Source organism: Cuculus canorus, chromosome 26 (assembly GCF_017976375.1).
Source record: "Cuculus canorus isolate bCucCan1 chromosome 26, bCucCan1.pri, whole genome shotgun sequence".
Taxonomy (NCBI): Eukaryota; Metazoa; Chordata; class Aves; order Cuculiformes; family Cuculidae; genus Cuculus; species Cuculus canorus.
In genome coordinates this window covers 1,476,254-1,490,647 of record NC_071426.1, presented here as the reverse complement: position 1 = coordinate 1,490,647, position 14,394 = coordinate 1,476,254, and the positions used below count along the sequence as shown (strand labels likewise).

At 61.4% G+C, this 14,394-nt stretch overlaps 2 protein-coding genes across 4 annotated transcripts; both read left to right on the top strand.

The window, feature by feature from the left end:
* The first annotated feature begins 4,567 nt into the window (after positions 1-4,567).
* On the top strand, positions 4,568-8,994 carry ADRB3 (adrenoceptor beta 3). The gene is made up of 3 exons (XM_054049774.1): positions 4,568-5,882; positions 6,988-7,055; positions 7,453-8,994. Exons 1-2 carry the CDS (start codon positions 4,615-4,617, stop codon positions 7,025-7,027), a joined length of 1,308 nt encoding a protein of 435 aa, XP_053905749.1. The 5' UTR covers positions 4,568-4,614; the 3' UTR covers positions 7,028-7,055; positions 7,453-8,994.
* Positions 8,995-9,475: 481 nt separating this feature from the next.
* On the top strand, positions 9,476-11,624 carry LOC104068571 (nucleoplasmin). 3 transcript variants are annotated; one of them, XM_054049619.1, is made up of 6 exons: positions 9,476-9,945; positions 10,036-10,136; positions 10,341-10,423; positions 10,509-10,628; positions 10,721-10,814; positions 11,144-11,624. In XM_054049619.1, the coding sequence occupies exons 2-6, from the start codon at positions 10,076-10,078 to the stop codon at positions 11,224-11,226; spliced, it is 441 nt and encodes a 146-aa protein (XP_053905594.1). In that variant the 5' UTR covers positions 9,476-9,945; positions 10,036-10,075; the 3' UTR covers positions 11,227-11,624. The 3 variants fall into 3 exon arrangements, with proteins under 3 accessions (XP_053905594.1, XP_053905593.1, XP_053905592.1); XM_054049618.1 differs by having other exon boundaries at positions 10,036-10,423; XM_054049617.1 differs by having other exon boundaries at positions 9,476-10,423.
* Positions 11,625-14,394: the final 2,770 nt, after the last annotated feature.

Sequence of the window (14,394 nt, the reverse complement as noted above, 5' to 3'; positions counted from 1 at the left end):
CTATGCTTTGCCATGGGCTACCAGGGGACTGGAATCACCCCTGTGCTCCATCATGGGCTGCCAGGGGACCAGGATCACCCCTATGCTTTGCCATGGGCTGCCAGGGGACCAGGATCACCCCTATGCTTTGCCATGGGCTACCAGGGGACCGGGATCACCCCTATGCTTTGCCATGGGCTACCAGGGGACCGGGATCACCCCAATGCTTTGCCATGGGCTACCAGGGACTGCAATCACCCCAATGCTTTGCCATGGGCTACCAGGAACTGGGATCACCCCTATGCTTTGCCATGGGCTGCCAGGGGACCGGGATCACCCCAATACTTTGCCATGGGCTGCCAGGGGACCAGGATCACCCCAATGCTTTGCCATGGGCTACCAGGGACTGCGATCACCCCCGTGCTCTACCGTGGTCTGGGGAGGCTGCACTGGGGCAGGAGCCGGGTCGACAGATCTACAGGACGTGTGACTGTTCATAAGCTGCCCCAGATGCAAAGCACAAACCCCGCTTAAACCCCTGTAAATGTGAGATACATGCAGCCCTGCAAAGGAAAATATGTTTCCCTTCACAGGTATGACAGGGTACGGAGTGTGTCTTGGCTGCCCCACTCTCTAAAGCCAGTGGTTCACATGGTAGCTGGGGAAACAGCATATTTTTATCATTTTTTATTGTTCTGACACAGGGGATTCTTCCCTGCCCATGCCTGAGCCCTGGCTGATGCGGTGCCACGGCTCCCAGTGCTATAATTCCATTTACTGGGGCAGGAGGGTTTATAGAGAGCTGAGAGTTTATGTCCAGCTTCCTCCAGGCTTCCCGGGACAGGCAGTACCCAGCGGCCGGAGCTTCTTCCCATCGTGTTTATATGCTGACAAGGAAATGCGATGACAGATAATCCCAAACAACTTCAAAGCAAGATCCGTGAAGCCGATATGGAAACTATTCCTGAAGCCTCAGTGAGGAGAGCCCCATGCTAACTCCGGCTGCGGATGTGAAACGCAGGGCAGGACCCGCTGCCAAAAGCCTTTGCCTGGCCCCCTGCCCACCCCACGGATCGCGGGGCTCCCTCCCTGCGCCGCACCAAGCAGCCCAGGGGGCTCGGGGTGAAATGATGCTCCTTGAGCAGCTCTTGCTCAGGGAGAGGTTAGAACATCACACGGTCCTCACCGACCTCCTGGGCTGTCCCCAAGTGTCCCCCATGGCCCTGGGTCTTCCCTGCAGCCAAGACAGCCCCATCTCACCCATTGCCTGAGCATGAGGGGTTAATGCTGAACTGGGATGCAGCCCCCTCCACCTGGGAGGCATTTGAGGATTAGGGAGGGATAAAAGATGCTGGGGAGATGGTGGGACCCTGGTGGCAGCCAGTGCTGTGACAGGCAGCCTGGCAGGGACCGGGGGCTGTCTCTGGTGGCACCGGGTATGGCTTTATGTTGTGGGTTTACTGCAGAGGGGGGGATCTCATCAGCCCCACAGAGCGTTGAGGGGTGGGGTGGGTCCAGGGAATCTTGTACAGTGTGGACAGGGCTGTGGGGAAGCTGCGGATTGCAGCTCTGAGCAGGGATTGTCCCACCTGCAGGGTCTGAGCCTGCTGCCCTGTGCCCGCCTGGGTGTTTCCACGTGGCGTTTGCATTAGTAATTCATATCTTGAAGTTCTTCAGGGCATTCGTGGTTGCTGAGGCTGCTCGGGCGAGGCTGGGGCGAGCGAGCCAGGAGGAAGGGTGCTGTGCCGTTCCTAGAGAGTGCAACTGCTTGGGGAAACCTTTGGAAACCTGCTTGGGGAGCAAATGCTGCTGAGGCTGTGGGGGTGCTGGTGCTCGTGGCTCTGCCAGGCTGAGCTGCGGAACCTCTGCAGCTGCCCTTGCCCTTTGCTCTGGGCTGGGGACTTGCGCCAGCGCAGCTCTGGCTCTGAATTCCGTGGATGGGCAACACTTTGCAACACAAGCCTGGCTCAGGAGGGGCCCTGGCATGGTCTGTTACTGGTGCAAAGCTGAACTGCACCTCTCCGGCTGCAGCAGTGCCTCTCCTGCTCCGCTCCCTGCACGGATGCTCCTGGGAATGCCTCAGGATGGACAGGCAGCCCCCCGTCTCCAGCACTGTGGGGACTCGGATTGAGGCTGTAGAGCAGAGGGGATGGGGGACAGGGCTGGGCGAGACTCAGCATCTCTGTCCTGCAGCTTTTCCAGCTGTTAATCTGGGACAAAGATGCCGAGCCACGTTACTTCCCCTGCCTTGATTGAAATGCTTGGGACTCTCCCTTCCTCTCCCCAGTCGGATCTGCTCCTTGGGGAAGGAGGAGGGAGCTGGGCTCTCCTGCCTGGGAGTGGGAGGAAAAGTCTTATTTCAGGGCCAGGGAGGGCAGCCGGAGCGGTGGTTTGTGTGCCTGCTCCAGCACGTCGAGAGAGCCGGGCTGTTTGTCCCACCATGGGCAGCGTCTGTCCGTTATCCGCTCTGAATATGGTGGGAGCGCTCCCCTCCAGGGTCCGGTGTGTGGAGAAGGTCTGACCATGGTGTGAGGGACCACCTGTGGCAGAAGGTGCTGTGAAACCCCTGGGGCTGAGCCCCACCACCCTCTCAGTGCCCCGGAGCCGGGGTGCAGCCCTGCTTGGCCGGGTGGGTGCACGCCGCGTTAGCGGAGGTGAGGGTGGGAAGCACAGACAAGGATAAGGAGCTCCTGGACACTCATCAGGGTGGTGGCAGAGCTGTGAACACAGCTGGGCATCCTCGCCCCACACTCAGCCTCTGCCGGCTCCGTGGAGCCAACTCCAACGCCCTCAATACCCACGGACACTCCCCAGATGCTCTTCTTTTGCAGACACAAAGCCCAGCGGTGGCTCTGTGCCGATGCTGGAGTTACCTGTGCCGCTACACGGAGAGGACAATGACTTTCCAGCACACACCTCGCTTGTGCCATGTGCTATTCCTGGGGAGAAAAATAGCTCTGAAAAGAGCAAACACAAGGTTCGATCCAAGCCCGCAAGAGCTGGGAGCTGAAAGGGTTGCATCAAACCCATGTCTGACTGCTTTGGAAACCCAAAACAGTCTTGTAAAGATCAAGCTTGTAAAACGGGCTCTGGTTTGTAGCTCATGAATGGGAAGAAATGCCAACTGGATAATTTTTTACACATATTTTTTCCGTCTTTGTCAACATTCCCCCATTTGGCCGAAACTTCAAAATGCCATTTTTGGAGAGCGTCTGCCTTAGAAGTTCCAGTGTTTGTATAAATAGCTGATAGCGACAAAAATTACCCGCGTTGGAGCCTGCGCAGGAGGAGCGGCGCTGAGGGCAGCCCAGTGCCTCCCAGTCTGAGGTGACTCCCCATTCCTATGTGTGGAGAAGAAAGTGGGGGTCTCCGGAACACCAGCACCCACCCAGATGTAGGAGGAGAGCGAGAAAGCTCTGCTCCAGCATCTGGGAAAGAGGTTTAGGCAGTAAATGTGGGAGTGAAGTAGTGACCGTGGGTGTCGTCTTTTGGAGTGGGGCTGTCATCGCAACACCCCTCTGCCGGTGTTGGGGGGACAGGGGTGTCGGTGTCCCCACCAGCGACAGCCTGTCCTGCCCAGGAAGAGCCGGAGAGGTGCACGAAGAGGGGCAGCCAAAGTCCTGGGGTGCACGGGGAGGGGTTTAGGGTAAGAGGTGCAAGATGAGATGTGGGGAGAAGGACCGGAGCGTGCGGCGAGGGGTGCGCAGAGAGGGCCCAGCGCACACAGGAGGGGGCTGGAGGGCACGGTGAGGGTCACACAGAGAGGGGCTGGAGGGGACGGTGAGGGTCACACAGAGAGGGGCTGGAGGGCACGGTGAGGGTCAGTCACAGAGAGAGGGGCTGGAGGGCACGGTGAGGGGTGCAGAGCAAGTGGCTGGAGCCCATGGTGAGGGTCGTACAGAGAGGGGTTGGTGCGCATGGAGAGGGGTAAAGAGTGAGGGGCTGGAGGGCACGGTGAGGGGCACAGGAAGAGGGTCACACAGAGAGGGGCTGGAATGCACGGTGGGGGGGCTGGAGGTCGTGGTGAGGGGCACAGGACGAGGGGCTGGGGGGCAAGGCGAGGGTCTGGGGGGCAGGATGAGGGTCTGGGGGACAGGATGAGAGGCTGGTGGGGAGGATGAGGGGCTGGGGGGCAAGGTGAGGGTCTGGGAGACAGGATGAGGGTCTGGGGGGCACGACGAGGGGCTGGGGGGCACGACGAGGGGCTGGGGGGCAGGATGAGGGTCTGGGGGGGCAAGGAAAGGGTCTGGGGCGGCAAGGCGAGGGTCTGGGGGGCAGGATGAGGGGCTGGTGGGGAGGATGAGGGTCTGGGGGGCAAGGCAAAGGGCTGGGGGGCAGGATGAGGGGCTGGGGGGCAAGGCGAGGGGCTGGGGGGCAGGATGAGGGTCGCCGGGCGGGGGGCAGGGCACACGGCAAGGATGCTCCTCTCTCTCCCTCTCTTCCCCCTTTCTCTCCCCCCTCTCCCCTCTCTCCTCGCTGTCCGCTGAGGGGCAGCCCGGGGCCGCCCCCGTCCTTTAAATCCCGCTCCTCCCCTCGGATGCCGGAGGGCAGCCCGGCCCCGGCAGCCCCGGCAGCCCCGGCAGCCCCGGCAGCCCCGGCAGCCCCGGCAGCTCCGCTCCGCGCCCCCGGGCGGCGATGAGTGCGGTGCCCGCGGGCAACGGCAGCGCGTGGGGGGCTGCGGCGCCGGGCGAGTGCCGCGGGACCCCCAGCCTGGGCAGGCAGTGGGCGGTGGGGGCCGCCCTGAGCCTCACCGTGCTGGTCATCGTGGTCGGCAACTTGCTGGTCATCGTGGCCATCGCCAAGACGCCGCGTCTGCAGACGATGACCAACGTCTTCGTCACCTCGTTGGCTTGCGCCGACCTCATCATGGGTTTGCTGGTGGTGCCGCCGGGGGCCACCATCCTGCTGAGCGGCCACTGGCCCTACGGCGCCGTGGTGTGCGAGCTGTGGACCTCGCTGGACGTGCTGTGCGTCACGGCCAGCATCGAGACGCTGTGCGCCATCGCCGTGGATCGCTACCTCGCCATCACGTCGCCGCTGCAGTACGAGGCGCTGGTGACCAAGAGCAGGGCGCGGGCCGTGGTGTGCCTGGTGTGGGCCATCTCCGCCTTCATCTCCTTCCTGCCCATCATGAACCACTGGTGGCGGGACGGGGCGGATGAGCAGGCGATGCGCTGCTATGACGACCCGCGCTGCTGCGACTTTGTCACCAACATGACCTACGCCATCATCTCCTCCACCATCTCCTTCTACGTGCCCCTGCTCGTCATGATCTTTGTCTACGTGCGTGTCTTCGCCGTGGCCACGCGGCACGTCCACCTCATCGGTAAGGACAAGGTGAGGTTCCTGCAGGAGCCCCCCAGCTCCAGGAGCAGCCGGCGGAGACGGCCGTCCCGTCTGCTGGCCATCAAGGAACACAAGGCGCTCAAGACCCTGGGCATCATCATGGGCACCTTCACGCTTTGCTGGCTGCCCTTCTTCGTGGCCAACATCATCAAGGTCTTCTGCCGGCCGCTGGTGCCAGATCGGGTCTTCCTCTTCCTCAACTGGTTGGGCTACGTCAACTCAGCCTTCAACCCCATCATCTACTGTCGCAGCCCTGACTTCAGGAGCGCCTTCCGCAAGCTGCTGTGCTGCCCACGCCGTGCTGACCGACGGCTCCACGCCGTCTCGCAGGACCTCCAGCGCTGCCCCTGTGCCTTCAGCCCCCGGGGGGGCCCCTCGGATGACAGCAAGGCGGTGGCCCCCGGGCACCCCTGGGAGGACGGCGATGCTGGGGGCAGCGGCGGCAGCAGCCGGATGGAGGAGAACGGTCAGTCCCAGGGCAGTGGCCACCGGCAGCGGCCCCTGGGCGAGTCCCAGCCACAGGGCACCCAGACCACGCTGTGCTCACAGTTTGATGAGTAGGTACCCACAGACGCTTGCTCAGGGGGCTCCGGAGGATCAGTCCTTTGGGGTGCAACTGGGGAGGATGTCGGCATCGGGGCTGGGGTTTGGTGCAGTGTGGAGCCGGAGAGCCTGGAGACCCTGGAGCCAGAGGGGAGGGAGACCCTGGAGCAAGAATAGAGGGAGACCCTGGAACCAGAAGGGAGGGAGACACTGGAGCGAGAGGGGAGAGAGATGCTGGAGCGAGAAGGGAGGGAAGCCCTGGAGCCAGAGGGGAGGGAGACCCTGGAACTAGAAGAGAGGGAGGCTCCAGGGATGTGTTAGAGAGGCACTGGGATGGAGAGCTGGGAGTGCTGTTCTCTGCCTTTAGGTTCCCCTAAACCCCCATCCCCACCACCGGGCTGCAAAGCCGGGGTCCCCGCCCAGTCCCACCGTATCCCTGCCTGGGGAACCCCCCAGCCTGCCAGGATGGGCTCTGCTGTTCCTGGGGGTGCACAGGGACAGGAATGTATTCCAAAGCCTGAAATTGCGCCCCCCCCCCCCCCTTCCTTTCCCCCTTCTCCCCCTTTCTGCTGTTAAAGGAGGAAAGCATGGGGGTGAGGCGGGGGGGTTGCTGTCGCCAGCCCGGTCCCTGTGGGTCCCTTTGCCCTCTGACAGAGTGTAATTCTGGAGAGGGAATTTATTTCATCGCCTTCCGTCCCTCGCTGCTGTCCGCCCTGCGGGTGGAGATGGGTTTCCTGGGGGGCAGCCAGGGAGGCGATGCGGTGGCAATGCTTGGCCAGTGCCCCTTTGTGGGGTCTTCAGCTCATTCTGTGAATTACAGGGTGGGTTTCCCCCTTCCTGAGTTTTCATTAGTGCGACAAGATTTGAATTATTTTAGTTACTGTGGATTTTAGCCAGATTTCCTGGTCCGACTCCCCCTCCTGATGCCCCAAGGCAGGAGAGGTGCCCACCAGCGCGTGCAGGCAGAGCTGCCCTTGGCAGAGATGTGCAGAGAAAGGCATCAGAAAGCATTTTCTGAAGCTGCACAATCTGAGGAAGGATTCATCCATCCTGGGCACATGGGTCGGTAAATCATGGGGAAGGTCTGGGCTCTTCACACACTGCGCTCTCCCGTTTAAGGTTTGCCGGCAGCGAGACACCCACAGGTCCTTCCATCTGACCGGGAGCACCCGAGAGCTGAGAAGAGAGTGAGTATGCTTCCCCTTGTCCGGCGGCGTCGGGGCAGTCGTCCATCCCTCTCCGCGTCTCCTCTGCCCGCGTTGGCCGCTCTCTTCCCTGGGGGAGCGCAGCCCTTGGCCGCCCCGCAGGCAGCTGCCCGCTGTCGGGCACGTGAGCCTGGTGTCTGCTGACGCCTCCCCGCCTGCCCGAGGATGCTTTAACCCCCACTGGAGTTGTTGCATTGGCTCACAAGCTCCAGACCTTACACACGGTGCTTTTTGCCCTTCTCCAGCTCTGGATCTCCCTCCCTGCGTGCTGCTCCCCTTTCTCCCCCTCCAGCGCCTTTGGGTCCGTGTCCCGGGGCTGCGCGCCGCGGGCTGAGCCGCGTGCGTTGATGCTGCATCGCCTCTCACCCTCGTCTTGCAGGGACGGGCGTTGCGAAGGGGACAGAGGAGCAGTGCTGGGGGTGACGGCGCTGGAAGGACCCTCGGGTGCACGCATCGACCTGGAGAGGGGCTCTCCGTGAGGGTCTGTGCTGTTGATGCTGAAGGACTGGGGCCGCTAGGAAAGAGCTCCCGACCCTCTGGCCAAGAGGAATCGCAGCCTTGGGGTCGTGCCTGTGCTCCCGGTGCAGACCAGGACGAGCTCCCAACCCAAGTGCTTCCTGGCATCGGGATGCCCAGGCCAGCAGCTCTGCTCTCCCAACAGTCATCCTGGACTCAGACAGGTTTTGGACAGCCCGTAAGGAAGGCAGAAGAGCCTCTTGCAGGCATGAGCCCTTTCCAGGATCTCCACTCCATCCCTGCCCACCCGCTGCGCTCCCAGGGGTGGCTGCAACGCCGGGACACGCGGCGATACCTTTAGCAAAGGAAAAGCACAGGGGAGCAAGGGATGCAGGGGGAACTGGACCAAAAATGTGAATTATACCCTTACCAAACCTCCTCCTGTTTCTCCCTCTCCATTTGGGGCCGGTGTCCGTGTTTCCATGCTGCTCAGGGGTCAGGGGGTGCTTGGATGAAGCTGGAGGAGCAGCAGCAGGGAGAGCATTGTAGGAGAGGAGTTTCCACCGTGAGGACCCTGCGTGCTGTTCTGGAACTCGGGGCAGTGGGGCGAGGGCAGGAAGGCAAAGTTCTTGCTTTAAACCTCTTGGTGCTGCCGGGGTGGAGGCAGCTGGGCCAGTGCAGCCCCAAGACGCTGCGGGGGCTCCTCTGTGCACGCTGCCATGCGAGCGGAGCTCGGGATGTGCGTGTCCAGATGGGCACCACGTGCCCACGCCACGCAGCGACTTTTGGGGATGGTGTTTGTTGGTTGTAAATATGTCACGGTAACTGTAAAGCGCGTGTCTGTTTTGTCTCCCTTCAAATAAAGGAGAAACAAAGGTTCGAAACCCTGCGGTGCCTTCGAATCGGTGCCAGGCAGAGGGATGCTTCTTCCAGCTCCCCGCGCCCCGAAAGGGCAGGCGGTGCCAGCCCTGTGGCTCAGGGGGGAGCTTTGTGCCCCCGACGTATCTGCCAGCCTGGCAACGCACCAGAAAATCGGCATCACCCTCCCACCATCATTCAGGAGGTTTGATACCACTGTGAACGCTTGTTTTGGGAGCAGCAGAGAGCCCTGTGCCAGGGTGATGCTGGGGGTGTCAGGGCACCCCATACACCCAGAGCGCCTGGAGCTGCCCTGTCCCTGCCCAGGGCGCTGTGAGAGGTGCCCAGTGCCACCTCCTGGTGCCGGGGAGATCCCAGCTGGAGCCTGCGGGGTCCGGCTGCAGCCCCAGGGACTGGGATGTTGGGGCTCTGCTCTGCTGAGATCTCCTTATAGGATACATTTTGCTTTTAATACCCAGCAAGGATGAAATCATTAAATAAAGAGGGAAACGCAGCTCTTGGAAGTTCTTTCCATCGTAGAGCTTCAGACGTCGGTTTGATGGTTCCTTGGATCCTGGTCTCCGATCCCTGCAGCTGACCCTGAGCACAACCAGGTCCTGCGTGCCCCCAGCACCCTCCATGGTTTCATCCTGCCCGAGGTACCCTGAGTGACCTGCTGAGAGGACACAGCGCAGGAGATGTTTGTTAGTGCCCCAAGAGCTGCTGTGTTAATGAGTAACTTCCCAGAGGGCAGCAAGCTCCGGGCAGGTGGGGGGGGGGGCTGTCCTGGGAGATGGGGGGGTCCCATGTCTCTGCATGGCAGGGGTGGTGTCCTCACCTCTAATCAGGCTAAAGCTGCTCAAAGGAGCTTCTCTGCCTGCTCCAGGTGGAGTGGGTGGTGGTGAGAGTGGGTGCATTGGTGTCACCTGAGCTCCCGAAGCACCTGCACTGCATTCCCACCTGCACTGCATTCCCACCTGCACTGCATTCCCACCTGCACTGCATTCCCAACTAAGCTGCACCTCCCTGGGTCCCTCTTTGCTCCAGTGGCTGCCGGAGCTGCTCGTGGGTGCTCGTGTCCCTCTGTGCTGCTCATCCCAGCCGGGTACGGGCTGCTGGCAGCAAATGGGGCACAATGAGCCCCCCCAGTCCCTTGGGGCTGCTGGGCAGGGGCAGCTCCCCTCGCTACCCCAGTCCCTCTGCTGTGGGATTAAACACTAATACTGGCAAAGCCCTCGGTGCTGGGGTGGTGGTGGGAGGATTCCAAATGCTCTCTCTGCACTCGATGCTCCCCGAGGCTGTGGCTGCTCTGGTGAACCAAAACCACTCGGTGCTGGAGGGGGCACCGACTGCCCCGAGCTGCCTCTGCGTACGGTGCTCCCCTGCAGCAGGGAGGCTGCTCATCCTCTTGGGTTTGTCTGTAAAGGCGTTTAACCAGCTTTTTCTTTCCCCAGACGGTTTTATAGCAATGCTACCCTGGATGAAGGCTCCAGCTGGAGTGCTGGTGTGAGCTGCCCGGATGCTGCTGTCCTGGCTCTGGGCTCCTGGGACTGGAGAGGTTGCTCTCAGTGCTCCAAAGTCACGTTTCTTCCTTGTGTTTCTGCCCCAGACCAGCCAAACGCTGTTCTCTCTCATGTTTGTCTCGTAGGAACTGGATCCTGCCGCCAGTGCTGGATCTGCTGTGGAGGATGAGCAGCTCCTCGTCCTTCTCCAGGTCGCTGTTGGAGAGGCCCGTCGCTGCCCCGTGGGGTACGGAGCTGCCCTGGGCTGCTCTGGTGGGATCTGATGGCAGGAGTCAGGGGGAGACCGTGACCATGGATGGGATGGGTGTGCATGGGGAGTTCCCCCCTTTCCCGTGCTGTGTGTGCTGGGAAAGCCTCCTCCCTGCTCCGGGCTCGCCCGAGGCTTGCACGAGCAGCTCACGTGTGCACGGGCGATGCTGTGTCTCCGCAGGCTGCCGGCTGAACGCGGACACCCAGAGCTGCGTGGTGAAGGAGGACAATGACTTCTTGGAGCACCTGGTCCTGCTGAAAACGGTGAGATCCGATGAGAGCCCATCGGAATGAGCCTGAGCTCCAGCTGGCCGGGCACCCACCCCGGGGTCTCTGCTCGGCTCCGCAGATCTGCCTGGGGGCTGACGCTACGGATGAGCTGCACGTAGTGGCCGTTGACTCCAAAAACACCTATGGGAAGCACAAGCCGGTGCCCATCGCGGCTCTGCGGCCCTCGGTGCTCCCCACGGTAAGGGCAGCCAAACGCGCAGCCCCTGGCCCTGGGGCGGTATCTTCACCCAGGGTTGGGGTCGGGGGTCTCTGAGCTCTGACTCTTTGCAGATCAGCCTCAAAGGTCTGGAGTTGGTCCCTCCCGTCCGCTTCGTGCTCAAGTGTGGCGCTGGGCCGGTCTATCTCAGTGGGCAGTACCTCACCTGTGAGTGTGTGGGGCAGCACTGCGGATGCTCCATGGGTCTCGTGGTGGCTTTGGTGGCAGCTGGTGGCCTCAGCAGGGCTGCTTCGCCCCAGGGATGGGGGGATTGCCGGGCGGCGGAGGGGATGAATGCTTGTATCCATTCATGGGCTTGGCACGGTGGTCCATGCTGGATCTCCGCTCTGCCTTCGCTGCCGTGCGGGGTGGGATGGTGTCTGTGCTCCCACTCCCAGGATGTAGTGGGATTGCTGGGGGTGCAGCCGGGGGTTCTGCCTCCCGCCAGGGGGTCAGGGCCACCCCGTCCTGCTCAGCCCTGCATCTCCTCTCCCCAGTGGAAGATGACGACAGGTCCAAAGCCCAGGAAGAAGACGTCTCGGAGGAAGAAGTAAGTGATGAAGATGTTGGAGCATCGTAGAACTGCTGCAGCTCGGAGAAGACTCGGCAGCCCTGGAAGTGGAGTTGATGTGGTGGGGACGCCGGGGATGCCCTGTGCCAGGGGCTGCGTGTGCCTCGTGCCAGATGGGATGGGTCCTTGCAGGGGGACACAGGCTGTCAGGGCTGTGATTGTCACCCCTTGTCTCCTCTCTCTTCTCTCCCTGTTCCTACCGTGCTCCCAGAAATGTTTTTTTTTTCCTCTTTCATTGCAATAACAACGAGAGAGTGCAGATGCCCTGGGGTGTGTCTGGGCTGCTCCGGTGCTGCTGTGCCTCCTCTTACCTCCTGTCCTGCCTCTCCCCACCTGCCACCTCTAGATGCTCCCTGCATTTTCCTCTCGGGAAAACACAGTCCACATGGACGATGCTGTGGGTCGTGCCACGATGTTATGGGTTGCTCTGCCACCCTATGGGTCTGGGGCTCAGGGTTCCAGGCAGCAGCTCCTGGGAAGCTGCTGGTGGGCAGGAGGCTCGGGCTCTCCTACCCTCAGCGTGTCTGAAGGACCAATGCTGCACCGCGCTCTCCCTTGCGTGTCTGCATCACCTTCAAGGGGAGGACACGATGCTCTGGTGCTGAGGCTGAACAGCCCCGGCACTGATTTTCCTGCTCGCTCCCTTCTAACGGTGTATTTGTCCTGGGAGGATTCGCTCTGACCATCGCCTGCTCAGATCAACAGGATAAAGTCATGTTGCAGTCTTCAAGGCAGCCCTGGGAAACGCAGCCAAACTGCCCGGAACAAACAGCCCCTGAAATAATACAATTAAAACTCCTAATTGAGAAAATTGCCGGTATCCATCGTATGGATGACGATAGCCAGCAGCGAGGCTGAATCTAAAGGGGAGCCACAGTCTGCAGGCGGGGTGGGCTGGGAAAGGAGCGCAAGGGTCTTTTTCTGTTTTCCCCACTCACAATAGAAAAAGGCAGCGTGCTGGGCTGATGGGTGCGAGGGAAGATTGCTGTCATCACGCCGTAATGGCCTGGAGAGGCTGGAGATGGACCTGAGTGGAACCGCCCGCCAGCCCTGATGGGCTGCAGCCTGGCAGCGCGTCAGCCGCCGGCGTGGGCTGTGCCCGCGCTTGGGACGCAAGGGGACACGAGGGGACAGGATCGCAGGGCGATTGCACGCAGGAGGAACGGCTCATCTGCCGTTTACAGCACAGGTCCTTGACAGCTACGCCTCAGGAAGGAGTTTCTCGGGTACCTTCTCCTCCAAGGCAAGTGTGCGCCAAGCCCCTTCCCTGCACGTGGGGCTGCGACGCGCCCTGTGCTGGGGGGGTGGAAAGCGGCTGCTGTGCACAGCCCTGAGCTCTGGGCACGGGGAGAGGGGAAAAGTAATATTGTAATGAGCAATATTGTAATGAGCAAAACTGTAATGAGCAATGAATGCATCCAGCTTTTCCCTGCCCTTGCCTCGCTCCCAGCACACAAAACCGCGCGCGCTACTTCTGGAGAGAGGATCAGAGCCACAACTGTTGCATTTCTTGTTGAAACGAGTGATTCTGGCTTATCTTCCACACCAGGATCAGCTCCGGGATCCATCGCTGCTGGGAGGGAGGTGGTGGAGTCGCCTTCCCTGGAGGTGTTTAAGGAACGGGTGGATGAAGTGCTGAGGGACATGGTTTAGGGAGTGTTAGGAATGGTTGGACTCGATGATCCAGTGGGTCCTTTCCAACCTGGTGATTCTCTGGCAGGGCATTGCTGGAGGGTGAGGGCTCTGCTTTGCACCCTGCTGCCAGGGCTGCTCGGGCTGGGAGTGCCCGCGGGTGGCACAGAGCCCTCCGTCAGCCTGCGGATGAGGCGTTGCATCCACTGCCCATCCCAGAGCCGTTCTGGGCACCGGCAGCGGCACCGGCCAGGAATAAAGGCTGAGCGGTTCATTGCTCCCAACTCCTCATGCGGGAATAAAAGGCGCTGTTAATTGGGAAGCTTGAACGCCGGTCCCTGGGTGTGATCCAGCAGCTGCCTTCGGACACCTCGCTGAGTAAGGATTAAGCTATAGAAAGAAATGCAGGAAGAAAAGAAACACCAAGCGCATTAAGGTCAGCACCGGTGAATTGGAGCAGTGGCCTTGCCAGCTCCCAGTGCCGGGGTGCGCCTGGCAGCCAAGGGCAGGGGCAGCCGCCACGATGCCGGCAGACTTGTCGGTGCCTTTCCGAGAGCAGTGGGAGCCCAGTGGCTTCCCCGGAGTGTGAGCGCTGACTTCCCAGTGGGTGCACAGGGACAGAGCTGTCACCTCCGCGAGCCCAGGACGGCAAGCAGAGCTCTGGCTGTGATTGCAGCATGGGACATGGCAGAGTCAGAGTCCACGGCTGGAGCCGGCACAGCCCCGGCAGCGGGAAGAGCGGGTGGGTGCTTGGGGACGTGCTGTCCCCTTCCCGCAGCCCCTGGCAGTGGCGTGCTCACCCCGTCCTGCATCCTGCACAGCAGCATCTCCTGCTTTGGCATCACCATAGCAACTGCCAGGTAATGGATAGAAGAGTCTCAATGTCATGGAAACACAACAGGCACAAACAGAGTGCGCCGGGCACGGAGCTGCATCCCTGGCGCAGGATGCGGCCCCTGTGCACCCTGCGTGCGGCTGGCACCAACACGGGCTCCATTCCCCCCACCTCATCGCCCTGCTGCGAGGCTGGGGGGCAGCCAGCATCCATCGCCCAGGCAGGACAGGGCTCTGCGATGGGCATGAAGAGGAAGCCACCAGCTCCTCAGTATCGTTTGAGCGCAGGATGGATGCTGGCTTGCGGCACAAAAGCAGGACTGTGGGTTCCAAGTGGCTCAAAGCTGTTCTTTGGGGAGGAACTGAGAAGAGTTTGAGTAGAGAATGGGGCTGGGAGAACGACATTTTAACGCGAAAGTTGCTCCCTTGAGGCTAGAAGCTGCTTCAGAGGCTTCTTTCAGGCCGACGGACTCCCGGGGAGCCTGGAGGCTCTGCACAGGGTGATGGGCACAGTCACAGCCCTGAGCAGCCGCAGCATCACAGCCTGGCTGGGCTGGGAGCCCTTTTGGTGGGGCTTTGCTAAGTGTGCGGTGCTGAGCAGCTCCAGTTGTGTGCGTGTCCTCCAGATGTTCACAGTCACACCCAAAAGCCCAGGGGATCTGCACGAACATCCCCGCCAGGGAGCCAGGCTTTGCCTGTGCAGAAAGGTTT

Excerpts from the sequence above, each read along its gene's own strand:
- ADRB3 (XM_054049774.1), top strand. The coding sequence starts at position 4,615 with ATGAGTGCGGTGCCCGCGGGCAACGGCAGCGCGTGGGGGGCTGCGGCG. Across the intron at positions 5,883-6,987 it reads CTGTGCTCACAGTTTGATGA|GTTTGCCGGCAGCGAGACAC; the intron begins GTAGGTACCCAC and ends CTCCCGTTTAAG.
- LOC104068571 (XM_054049618.1), top strand. The coding sequence starts at position 10,076 with ATGAGCAGCTCCTCGTCCTTCTCCAGGTCGCTGTTGGAGAGGCCCGTC. Across the intron at positions 10,629-10,720 it reads GGCCCTCGGTGCTCCCCACG|ATCAGCCTCAAAGGTCTGGA; the intron begins GTAAGGGCAGCC and ends GACTCTTTGCAG. Across the intron at positions 10,815-11,143 it reads CAGTGGGCAGTACCTCACCT|TGGAAGATGACGACAGGTCC; the intron begins GTGAGTGTGTGG and ends TCCTCTCCCCAG.